At 32.1% G+C, this 12015-nt stretch overlaps 1 protein-coding gene across 6 annotated transcripts in view; it reads right to left on the bottom strand.

Moving 5' to 3' along the window:
- Micu3 (mitochondrial calcium uptake 3) overlaps window positions 1-12015 on the bottom strand; it is a 97576-nt gene that overhangs the window by 24091 nt on the left and 61470 nt on the right. For 5 of the 6 annotated variants that reach the window (XR_013342404.1, XR_003300845.2, XM_026389487.2 and 2 more), the window contains exon 9: window positions 740-835. The exons of the other annotated variant lie outside the window; for it this stretch is intronic. Coding sequence is in view for 3 of the 5 variants with exons in the window: in XM_026389487.2 (XP_026245272.2) it covers window positions 740-835 (96 nt within the window). In the remaining 2 variants the exon portion in view is untranslated. The remainder of the gene's footprint in view (window positions 1-739; window positions 836-12015) is intronic. 6 annotated transcript variants of the gene reach the window in all.

Raw genomic sequence — 12015 nt, 5'->3', positions numbered from 1 at the left:
CACTGTTGTCAGGAGGGTCACAGGAAGACTGGCTGCCAGGTGCTGGGGTAACCCTGTGTCATTCCCAGGGTCCCAGAGTGAGAAGGTCACTTTCACCCTAGGCACAGACGCATGGCCAAGCCTACTTGGCGAGGAACATTGCTCTGGCCTCCCCTACCACCTCATGACCTGCATAGCCCACATCCCCAAGCAGATCTACTCCGGATAGAAGCAGATCTGACCCCCACCCCCCCCACCCCCTACCACTACCTGCACAATGAACATTTTGCTGGAAGGACAGGAAGCAGCACATGAAATCAGACAGGAAATCATTTTTGGTGACAATGTGCTGCAGCTAGCCCACTGCCATGTTTTGAGGATTGAGGCCAGAATGCCTGGTGGAGGCGCAGTTTGTTTTTTTATTTTCACCATGCACTGGCAATCTTAAATAATGCAAAGTAAATTATTCCTTTCTTTCTTTATTGACTGTTCTGACCACACACTGTTTCCTTTTAATTAAGTTGGCAAGTCATGTTTTAACAAGAAGGAAATTCATTTAACACAGACAACTGTAGGTTGTCTTGCAGCCCTTGTCAGCACAGCTGACATTCAAATACAATTTACATGTAGTAATTAATACTTTACTGAATAAAAAAATATTGTACATTTGTTGTTTCATCCTGTGACTCTAAAACAAAATGAAGACTAGATTTAACAAAATGACAAATAGTACAAGGACCTTGTTGAGGTTTAATTATACCTCTGCGAGATCTGAAAACAATGCTTGGCTTGTGTTACGTCTCAGTGTATCCCAATAGCTTCTGGAGACAAGTTCCTCAGTATCTGTTTTCAGTACCTATAGAAATTTTAAGAAGCACAACTGAAATCTAAAGAATAGTTACAAAGAATGACAATTATACACTCTAAGTCTTTCTAACTGACCTTAAAAGAAAACACTTTAGCTTACCTTTTTTGTTTTCTGCTGCATACAACAGTATTAAATTACACTGCTAGTAAACTCATAGTGTTTTCAAAGGTGTACTAGTATACAGCTGCTGTTTCTAAGTTCAACATGGTTTTGTCAAAAAGAGTCAATTTCTCCAATCCCTCCCTTTGCCCTTCTACTGAGACATGAAAAACTTCTAAGAAAATACAAAAATACTATTCACCCTGTATCCCCACTATTTTGGAAGCTGAGGCAGGAGGAATCCAAGTTCAAGGACAGCCTCAGTGACTTAGCAAGACCCCCATCTCTAAATCAAAAATTATAAAAAGGCTGGGAATCTAGCTCAGTGACAGAATATACCTGGGTTCAATCCCCCCACTAAAAAAATTTTTTATTCATAACCTAGTATGAAGTAAATTCATATATAGAAGATTTTGGTAAGTTTGTAGTGACCTATTATATTATACTTTATTTAAAAATTATTTTTGGCTCTCATACATTATCTTATCAATGCACCAAAAGGAAAATATCTTATCATATACTTTGGAGAAACAAAGTTTAAATTAATTCAATGATTGTTAAAAAGAAATATAGCTGTTTAAGTTGACTGCCTCAAAACCACTCAGCAATTTTGTAGGTATGTCTATTGTGAATGGATAAGGCACTTTCTAATCTTTATTACAAGGATCAAACACTAGCTTTTAACTCAGTACTAGTTAGTAAGAAGATACCAAGATTAAAAAGTATTATAATCTTCCTATGAAAATGCTGGACTGTATCACATCAGTTACCCTTCCATTGATTGACATATTGCCTTTCCAGTGTCTGATGTATTCTTTATATGGGGTAAAATTGGGAGTTCATAACCCACTTGAATCAAACTGTGAAATATGATGTATTAAGCACTATGTAATGTTTTGAACGACCAACAATAAAAAAAAATCAATAAAAAAAAAAAAAAAGAAAAAGAAAATGCTGGACTGCAAGCTGAACTTGAATCTCTAAACAAAAAATAATTAAAATCAGGATGGGAGCTGGGGATGTGGCTCAAGCGGTAGGGCACTTGCCTGGCATGTGCGGGGTGCTGGGTTCAATCCTCAACACCACTTAAAAAAAAATTTTAAAAATAAAGATATTGTGTCCACCTAAAAAACTAAAAAATACACATTTAAAAAAATCAGGATGTATCAGGGAAGATTACATGGTTCTCAGGTGAGGCAATTTTTTGGTTATTGACAGAAGAAAATGCACCATACTGTACTTAGGTGAGACATATGAGAACTTATTTTTTTGGTCTTAATATTTAAAAGTCTAGAGTCAGCAGGGCACGGTGGCATACAGCTGCAGTACTAGATACTTTGGAGGGTGTGGCAGAAGGATCCCTTGAGCCCAGGAGTTCCAGGCCAGCCTGGGAAAGACAGCAAAAGACTGTCTCAAAATAAATAAATAGATAGACAGATAGATAAAAATAAAAGTGGGTACCATTAATAAAACTGTAGTGCAGTACTATAGTGTTGTGTAGGAATTATTTCAAAGATCGTCCTTAATTTTAATTAGCTGCCTACTACTCACAATTTAATAAAATGTCAATAAAATGTTAACACAGACATAAGTGTTACCATAAGTAATAACTGTGGCAACATGAGAGAAAATCTGCCCATCACTACCTTTTCTAACTAAATAAGCATTAACTAAGTAGTTACAAACTAAACAGGTAAAATTAGCAAAACATTGAACTAACATGGTTCATTTTCTTTTATGTAGGTTTGAAATAACCTCAATAGATACTAAAGAATATGAATGCATTTTTAATTGTAATTGTAACTTAGAAGGTTAATACAAGATTTTAAAAACAGGATTGTAAAACCTATCAAAATAGAAAATAAGGCTTACTATACACTATTATTAGAATAATAGAAATGATTCCTTTTGTAAACTCACATCTTTTCCATATTCCCAAATACTAGTCACCAACACACACATGCACACACACACACACATACAGACACACACAAATATTTAAAACATTAGGAGATAAAGCAATTATAAAGTTTTTTTACTCTTCATATTTTAAAAATGTATATTTACCAGGATAATATGCAAGTTTTTAAAATCAAAAAGATGTTTAGAATATAACAGCTCAATAAGTCTCCTCCTACAGAAAGCTTTATACTTATCACTTCGCTCCAGAGACTAAATTATGCTAGAATATAACTGAATTGCTATAACTGGATATATTTGTTTTTGTTTTATCTTACAGCATCTTTCAAATTATAAAGGTTCTGAGGGCAGGGACAATATACTTGTAGCAACTATTGCTGCAGAAAAAAAGCTAATGAATCACTGTAATTTGTTAGCCATATTCATTAATGCCTAAATATATTTGCTTATTCTGGAGCTAGTACTTAATATTTTAATTGATAACTTGGGTAATGAAATTAAGTATATTTCAGAATATGCAAAACTAATAGAAAACTGTAACGTGAGGAAAATATAATAGTACATTTAAAATAAGGTTAAAGTAGCAATGAAAATAAAACTGGAATTTAATAACAAGAAACACAAAGTAAAAATATGCAACCAAAATATATACAAATAGACTAAGAGAAAAAATGAAGGGAAAATGTCCAAATGTAACTGAGCACTGTGATGATTAGGAAATAGATAACTATGATGCTCTGTGATGTAAAGAGAGAGCAATTTGCAAAGACTTCCAGAAGTCTTCTCATTATCTTTGATCTAACCTTTGGCTCCTTTATCAGAGGGTCATGTTAGTGTAGACTTTCATTTAAAAGGAAAAAAAAAAGACACACATATAGTTCAGAATAATTTAGAAAATGGATGGCACAGGCAATATGATGTCCTGAATGTACTGTACCCTGAAAGTGTGATACATTTTCTGCTTGAGTTCTGAGACTGTTATTGGTAAAACTCCCTTAAATTTGCAGTTTTGGTCAAGATTTCTTTATGCCTTTTTAGCTGAGTCAAAGGAAGATCCTATTCAAGTCATCAAATGCTATCTATGATAGAAAGGAAGGTAGGCAGGCAAGAAAGGAAGGACGAAAAGGAAGGAAGGAGGGAGGAAAAATAAGGGAAAAGAGGAAATTAGTAAGAAGGATTCATTTAGAGATGGCAATGTATCACTGTGGTAAGCAGAATAATGGCTTCCCAAAGTTGACCAGACAGACAAATACCCTACATAACTGTTAAGATCTGAGAAAGGTGATACTCAGATATTAGGTCAACTAAAGAAAAAAATAACAACTCAGAAGCAGACAGTAAACTGTCTTTACTATCAATGATATTTAAACACACACACACACACACACACACACGCATACACACACACAAATGAATGAAAACTATACATTTTGTGGCATTTTGACAACTGTGGACCTAAAAACAGCAATCTGACAATTGCAACTTAAAGTTGTGTGGGGCTATCATGTCTCCCAGGTGTATCATGGGGAAAAACAAAAGACACAACTCTCTTTGAAAGTACACACCTTTAACAACTTAAAAAATCCTCACAAAGATACTTCCACAAATATATCCTTACAATGCAAAATTACTAAATGTTAAAGAACAAAACCTACCATGTATGAGATGCAGCAGAATAAACAAACAATGGAACCAGGTTTCAGATACTGAAATAATTAGATATATATGTATGAAAACATGAATTGGTGTGAATACACTATTTATACAACCAGAGATAGGAAAAATTGTGCTGTATTATATAATAAGAATTGTAATGCATTCTGCACTGTCATATATTAAAAAAGAGAGAGAATGCAAAGTTAGCTTTATAAGTTTAGTATGAACCTAGATTTGAAAGGATTATTTAGGAAAAGTAGACTACCAAAATTATTAGGTCTAATAGAAAAAAACCCAAATATAATATTTAGGCATGAAAAAATCAGTACTAAATTTAAAATCAGATTATATACAGATAGAATTAATGAAGTGAAAAATAAAATGGAAGAAAACAGTCCTCATATTTTCAAAGCTTAAAAAAAACACAGATAAAAACAGAGAGATAAACTGTAGCAAAACTGTAGAAAAATAAAGGCAAAGAAGATTTAAAAGCAGTCAAAAAGAAAATAGATTACTTATGAAAGGAAAATAATTAGATTCAGGGTTTTCCTTTCAATTTCAGTAAGAGAAGCCAGAAGACGATGAAATGATATCATCTTTTGCTGAGAATAAGTAGATGTCAACTTAGAAAATATATTCAGAGAAATTATTTTTCAAAACAAGGTCAAAATAAGGATATTTTCAGAGAGGGTTATTTATTTATTATTTGGGGGTGATGTTGGGATCAAACCAGGTCCTTGTGCATGCTAGGCATATGCTCTACCACTGCACTACACTCACAGCCTGTTTTTCTTTAATTCACCAAAAGACTCTTACTTGAGGATATATTTTGTAGACATAAGTTATGAAATTTAGGAAGGAGTAAGATTAAAGAAGGAACTAGGGAGTAAAGAATGGTAAACATGTTGGGTTCGGTGGCACATGCCTACAATCCCAGAAGTTCAGAAGGTCAAGGTGAGAGGTTCACAAATTTAAAGGCAGTCTCAGCAATTTAACAAAGTCCTGAGTAACTTAATGAAACCCTGTCTCAAAATAAAAGATAAATAGGCTGAGTATGTGGCTTAGTGGTTAAGTGGCCCTAGGTTCAATCCCTGGTACTGGGGGCGGGTGCGGGGAGAATGGCAAACATGTAGGTAATCCAAAATATACATTGATGGCATATATTTTTTTAAAGTCTAAATTATGGTATTAGGGGAAAAACACACTTTACAACAATTCTAAGTATTCATGCTAGGTGAGGATAAAAACTATTAAAGCAATTTAATGTTCTATTTTTGAAGAAGAAAATAATAATACTGTCTAAGCTAAGATTTTATTATTTTAAGCATACTTACTAAAATTTCAAGAATACACCCTCCCCCCAAAATCAAATGATAGTGAATGTCTTCTTAACTTGAATAAAGAAAAAAATTAAAATAAACTTCTGTTGATTAAAAAAAGGAAGAAAATGAAAAACTAGTATATTAGAAACTATAATTGTATTATAGTTTTATTTATTTATTTATTTATTTGGTACTGAGGATTGAACCCAGGGGCACTTAACCTCTGAGCCACACCCTAGCTCTTTGTTTTTGATTTTGAGATAGGGTCTCACTAAGTGACTTATGGTCTCTATAAAGTGCTGAGGCTGACCTCAAACTTGTGATTCTCCTGCCTCAGCCTCCCAACTAGCTAGTATTACAGGAATATGCCATTGCTCCTGGCCTGTTATCGTTTAGATATGAGGTGTTTTCCAAAAGCTCATGTGTGAGATAATACAAGAAAGTTGAGAGGTAAAATGATTGGGTTATAAGAGCCTCAACCTAATCAGTACATTAATCCAGTTGAATGAATTAACTGGATTAATTCATTGGGTGGCCATGGTAGGTTGGTAGGGTGTGGCTGGAAGTGGCAGGTCATTGGGTATATCACTTTGGTTATGCATTTTGTCCCTGTTGAGGGGAGCTCTCTGTGCTTCCTGGTGTCATGTCCTGAGCTGCTTTCCTCTATCACACAATCCTATCATGATGTTCTTCCTTACCTTGGTCCCTGAACAATGGAGCTGGATTGAGAATGATAAAACCCTAGCCCAAATAAACTTTTCCTCTTCTAAAATTGTTCTTTTAGCGTTTTTAATGACAGTGGCAAAAAAAAAGCTGACTAAAACAGATTAGCAAGTAATCAGTAATATAAATAACTAAATTCTACAATTAAAAAGCATAAATTGTCAACCAGGACAAAAGGAAACCAGAAAAATTCATGATACACACTGTTAAAAGCAACTCACCTAAAATAGAGGTAGAAATAATCTAATAGACTTCAATTAATAATAGGCCAGTAATTATTACCAACTTTCTCATTGAGAATAACCAAAAAGGCTACACTAAGCATCTTAAAAACATGATTTTCCTTTGGTAGTGTGTTGACATTTGTACTGATGATGTAAAAGTGATGGTAAATAAAAAACTTCTGGGGCCTTAGTGCAAATGAGGCAGTGTCACTAAAGACCAAAGTCATGATATTCTTCAGTGCTTCCCATTTATAGTTGAAATAAAAAAAGTAAGAAATTCTGCTTAAGAATATATTTGCTTAAACTTTGAATATACATATTTTTTATTAGAGTTTAATGGTTGAATATACATCTTTTTAATATTTGGTTAGATGAAACAAGAAGAATGCATAAAGCACTTCTGCTGCAATGACGTACTAAGATTTTTCTGAAGCAAGGACATTTGTGTGATGGTTTGTGTTGTAAGATGAACTAGCCACTCTTTTCATGAATCATCATTCTTACTTTAAAGAACAAATGAGGTATACAACCATAGAAATGAAAATTTGTGCTCCACTGGTGTACAATGAATCGAAATGAATTTTGCTGTCATATATACCTAATTTGAAGGAAGGAAGGAAGGAAGGAAGGAAGAAAGGAAGGAAGGAAGGAAGGACAAATGATAGACAAATTATGGTTATTTAAACTTTAGTATTTGGCAGACTTTTTTTTTTTTTTTTACATGAATCAAGTGAGCATGCCTCTTGGAAGTAAACAACTGACAATATTTGTTGCCAAAATAACATTGCAAGAGACTAAATGTAAAAATGGCTATGAGAAACCATCTGTCTTCTATTAAGCCTAGCATTACAGAGGTCTGCAAAGAATATAAAACAATACCACTCCTCACTATATTTGTAGGAAGTTATTTTTGATAAAAAAACACTTATGTAGCTCAGCACAGGGTGTATACCTGTAATCCCAGTGACTTGAGAGGCTGAGGCAGGAGGATCACAAGTTCGGGGCCATCTTGGGCAACTTAGCAAGATCCCGTCTCTACATAAAAATTGAAAAGAAAAAGGACTGGAATTTAGCTCAGGGGTTGAGCACTCCTGGGTCAAATCCCCAGTGCAATAAAAAAAAAATGCTTATGTTACATGTCATATGAAATTTTATTATTATTTGAAAATGGATTAATATTTTTAAATCCTCAATCTTAATTTCTCTTTGCAATACTGGAGATTAAATCCAGAGGCACATTATCACTGAGATACAACCCTAGCCCTTTTATTTATTTTGAGACAGTGTTTCACTAAGTTGCCCAAGTTGGACCTGAACTGGTGATCCTCCTGCTTTAGACTCTGGAGTCTTTAGATTTACAGGTATGTGCTGCCTAGCTTGGCTCTCAATTTTAATTTCTTATTTTTCAAAGGAAAGTTTTAAACTTTATTTTATTTATTTCTTTGTGTGCTGCTGAGGCTTAAACCCAGTGCCTCACATGTATTAGGCAAGCACTCTACCACTGAGCCACAACCCCAGCCCTCAATTTTAATTTCTAATATGGTAAATATAGATACAAAACACAAAATCTTTTTGGGATCCTTGATAATTTACAACAATATAATGGGATTACAAGAAAAAAAGTTTGAGAATCATTGCCTACATCAATAAAAGAGAATGAATTAGGACTATATACAATAATGGAGATGAAACTGGCAAGACAATCATGGTAGTGTGTCTAAAGAAGACAAAAAATTCATATGATTATATTTATATGAAGCACAAAAATGGGTAAAACTAAACTATGTTGCTTAGGATGAATAAGTAGCAAAGCAAAGATCTACATAAAAGACTATTATGAAAGACAGCAAGGGATTATGATTCTTCAATCATTTATGAAAGAATTTCTTTGAATATAGCTAAGTTTTATTTCTTGATCTATATGGTGGCTAGACTTTTTATAATTACTAATTTATTTTATATTTATATTTTATTTGTAATAAATTTCTGAGCTGAATATATATTTTAAAAAGCAGGGAAAGCTTCATTATCACTACAGGGAAACAAAAGAAAAAACCCATAAAAATAGAAAATAATTAAAATATTAAAACAAAAGTAGTGTATTTATTCTAATTACTATACTAGATTTTAAGGCAAAAAGCACTTCTAGAAAACTAGTATCATACATAATAAACGATACAATTCACTAAGAAGATATAAATAATCCATATTCTTACGCAGGTAATAATAATGTTTCAAAATATGCAAAACAAAAATTAAGAAAGTTATAAGTACAATTTAATAAATCTATCACTGTGATATATAATCCAATATACTAATTTACAGATGAAGCAGATAAAAAAATCAATAATAACAGAAGATTTAAAACACATAATTAACATTCAGGGCAATATGTACATATATTACAGCCCTATACCCCAAATTGGAGAATATCTTCTTTCAAAATAAAGATTACTTATGAATATTGACATGGTTTTTGCACATAAAACACTTCTCACACATGTTAAATAATTGATAAAAACTACTGGTACGTTTTCTGATGGCAATGTGATTAGGGTAATTAAGAATAATCTTTCAAAAAATCATAATACAAGGCAAATGAAGTCAAACATACTTGACTTTAACATTATTTATTCTTTTGGATTTTTATACTACTTTTTATTTGTGTGGGAAAATAAAAGAGAGCTGATTATATGAAAAATATGAAAAGAATCACAGTTACTTGGAATGGAATAGGCTATATAATGTAACAACTATCTTCTTGGACACAAGGATATATATATTCAATCTCTTGCTGAAGTAGAAAATAATTTAACTGAATAAAGGCAGAATCAAATATAAAAGGGATTAAATCTTGGAACCAGGCTAATACACAGGTCAAAGAATCTCTTCTATAGGCCACTGACTTTCCTAAAGGAACTTCTTTCCAAAGGTGGAAACTAGTTATTATGAATCTCTTAGATTATATTCAGCTTCATGATACCTAATCACTTTCATTAATCTGCAACTCTGGAAAATATCCAATAATTATTGGTTAATTTATAACATTACACTAACATATTTGTGTAATACTTCAGTGATTTATATACCTTTTCAAGTTATTTGAATTTTTAAATATTTTCTTTCTTTGCTTGCAGTTTTTGAAAATAATCATTTCATTTTTGAGCAAACCCTCAGCAACTTAGCAAGACCCTGTCTCAAAATAGAAAATAAAAAGGACTGGGAATGTGGCTCAGTGGTAAAGCATGCCTAGGTTCAATACCCAATACCAACAAATTTTTTTTCTATTATAAGACAAAATTTATAAAACTAATTTAACTACCAACAGTGTTCAAAATCATGAAATTCACTCAAGACTGAATAAAAATAACACCTATTTATATCACTTTAACATATGCATTATATATATGGGGGGAAAGTTGTCTTCTGTAAAATAATGAAAAGAAAAATGTTACCCAATGAAATATAAGATCATACGCATACTTTCCTTTTAAAGAAGAAAGCATAATATAAGTGAAATATGCATTTTAAGTCTGCTTCTCAATATTATTCTCTTAATGAGTGACTACAATTTGTATTATATAGTTTAAACTAGAGCTGTGTTAGAATCTATTTCCTTTTTACAATTACTCTGTGATGTGCTTTTTTTAATATTTATTTTTTAAGTGTAGATGGACACATCACAATGCCTTTATTTTTATGTGGTGCTCAAGATCGAACCTGGGTGCCCCCCCCCCCGTGCTAGGTGAGCGCTCTACCACTGAGCCATAATCCCAGCCCTGTGATGTGTTTTTAAAAAGCAGATAATCATCCTATATGAAAACTATTTATGATGTTAAAAGAAAAACAAAAACTTATACAATGATGACAAATCAGAAACAAAATATAAAGTTATAAGTATTATTATGTTTTCGGAGGCAGATGGTATTATAATCTGTAATTTTTACAAATTTTACATTTTCATTTTACACATTCTTTACAAAATTTTGAAATGATTAAGAGAAATTCTTTAAAAAATTTAAGAAAATGATAGACTATATTCAATGGAAAACAGCAGTAAATTTTGTAGAAAAATTTTTACAGTTTCTTCAAGGATTAAAACAGTTAGTTATATGAGTTCCACAGACTTGACTTATTCCCTAATTATTCTAGATCAATTCCTTGTGACTATGCAAAATATCCTGAGTTTATTTTATGTTGTTGATGTCTTAGTACACGTTCAAATCAAAGGCAAGAGTTAGTTTTTATAATTTGGAATTGTGATTAAATATTCAGTATATGAGACAATATACTTACTTTTAGAATTGCACACTATGGCTACAATACTCTCAGAATAATAATGAATTAATCACCTGAATTCAAGGGCTTCTCAGGTGGAATTGCTAGAGTATGAGGAAGCCTTGTAAGTGGCTGAATGATCATTGGAGAAAATAAATAAATTATTGTCCATGTTCGCATTACAAAAAGGGCCATGGTCTACTCTTAGTAGGTTAGTTACTAGCTGCGCTAACCAACAAGCTCTGACTTTATCAAAAGAGAAGAAAGCTCAACATAAGAAAAGTAAATTTAGAAATTCACTGATAAGAATTCCCAAATTTTTCAAGACAAGTCTGAAAATCATAATCTTCTTTGAAAACTATCATAAATCACTGATATATTAAATAAATCAATTATCATCTTACATTAAATTTTTGTGTGTAAAGACCAGAGAAATAGGCAGGTAATAAGAATTTCAGAAAAAACAAACAAACCGTGAGATGTACTAAAAACTAAAAAGTTTGTCTATTAATATGCTTCTTTATTAGAACTGATCAGAGATTACGTACCAGATGGATAGATCTAGATCTTAAACTACCCATGATGCACAGGAGCACAGATTAATTGCTCTGTTATTTGTATACACCTTTTCAAATATTGCTGAAAAATATAACATTTCAATAATTCTACTAAAGTTTTTAGTGGCTATTGTTCACTCACATTTCCTTTATTTTAATATAAAGATAATAAATATGTATAATCACTGTGTCTATTTTAGTCTTCTTATAAGTGTAGGAAGGAAATGTAAATTCCTTCCTAGAATATAAATACAGTTTTGGCTCAACTGTACTTATTATATTCAATAAATTCCAAAACATTCTAAATATTAGATATAGCTTTATATAAAGAAATGACATCATCAAGTATAATAAAGAAATAACATCATCAAGTATAATAAAGAAATAAC

The sequence above is a fragment of the Urocitellus parryii genome, chromosome 14, assembly GCF_045843805.1.
Source record: "Urocitellus parryii isolate mUroPar1 chromosome 14, mUroPar1.hap1, whole genome shotgun sequence".
In the NCBI taxonomy this organism is placed as follows: Eukaryota; Metazoa; Chordata; class Mammalia; order Rodentia; family Sciuridae; genus Urocitellus; species Urocitellus parryii.
The sequence above is the reverse complement of the archived record's forward strand: the minus strand, read 5'-3'. Positions and strand labels throughout refer to the sequence as shown.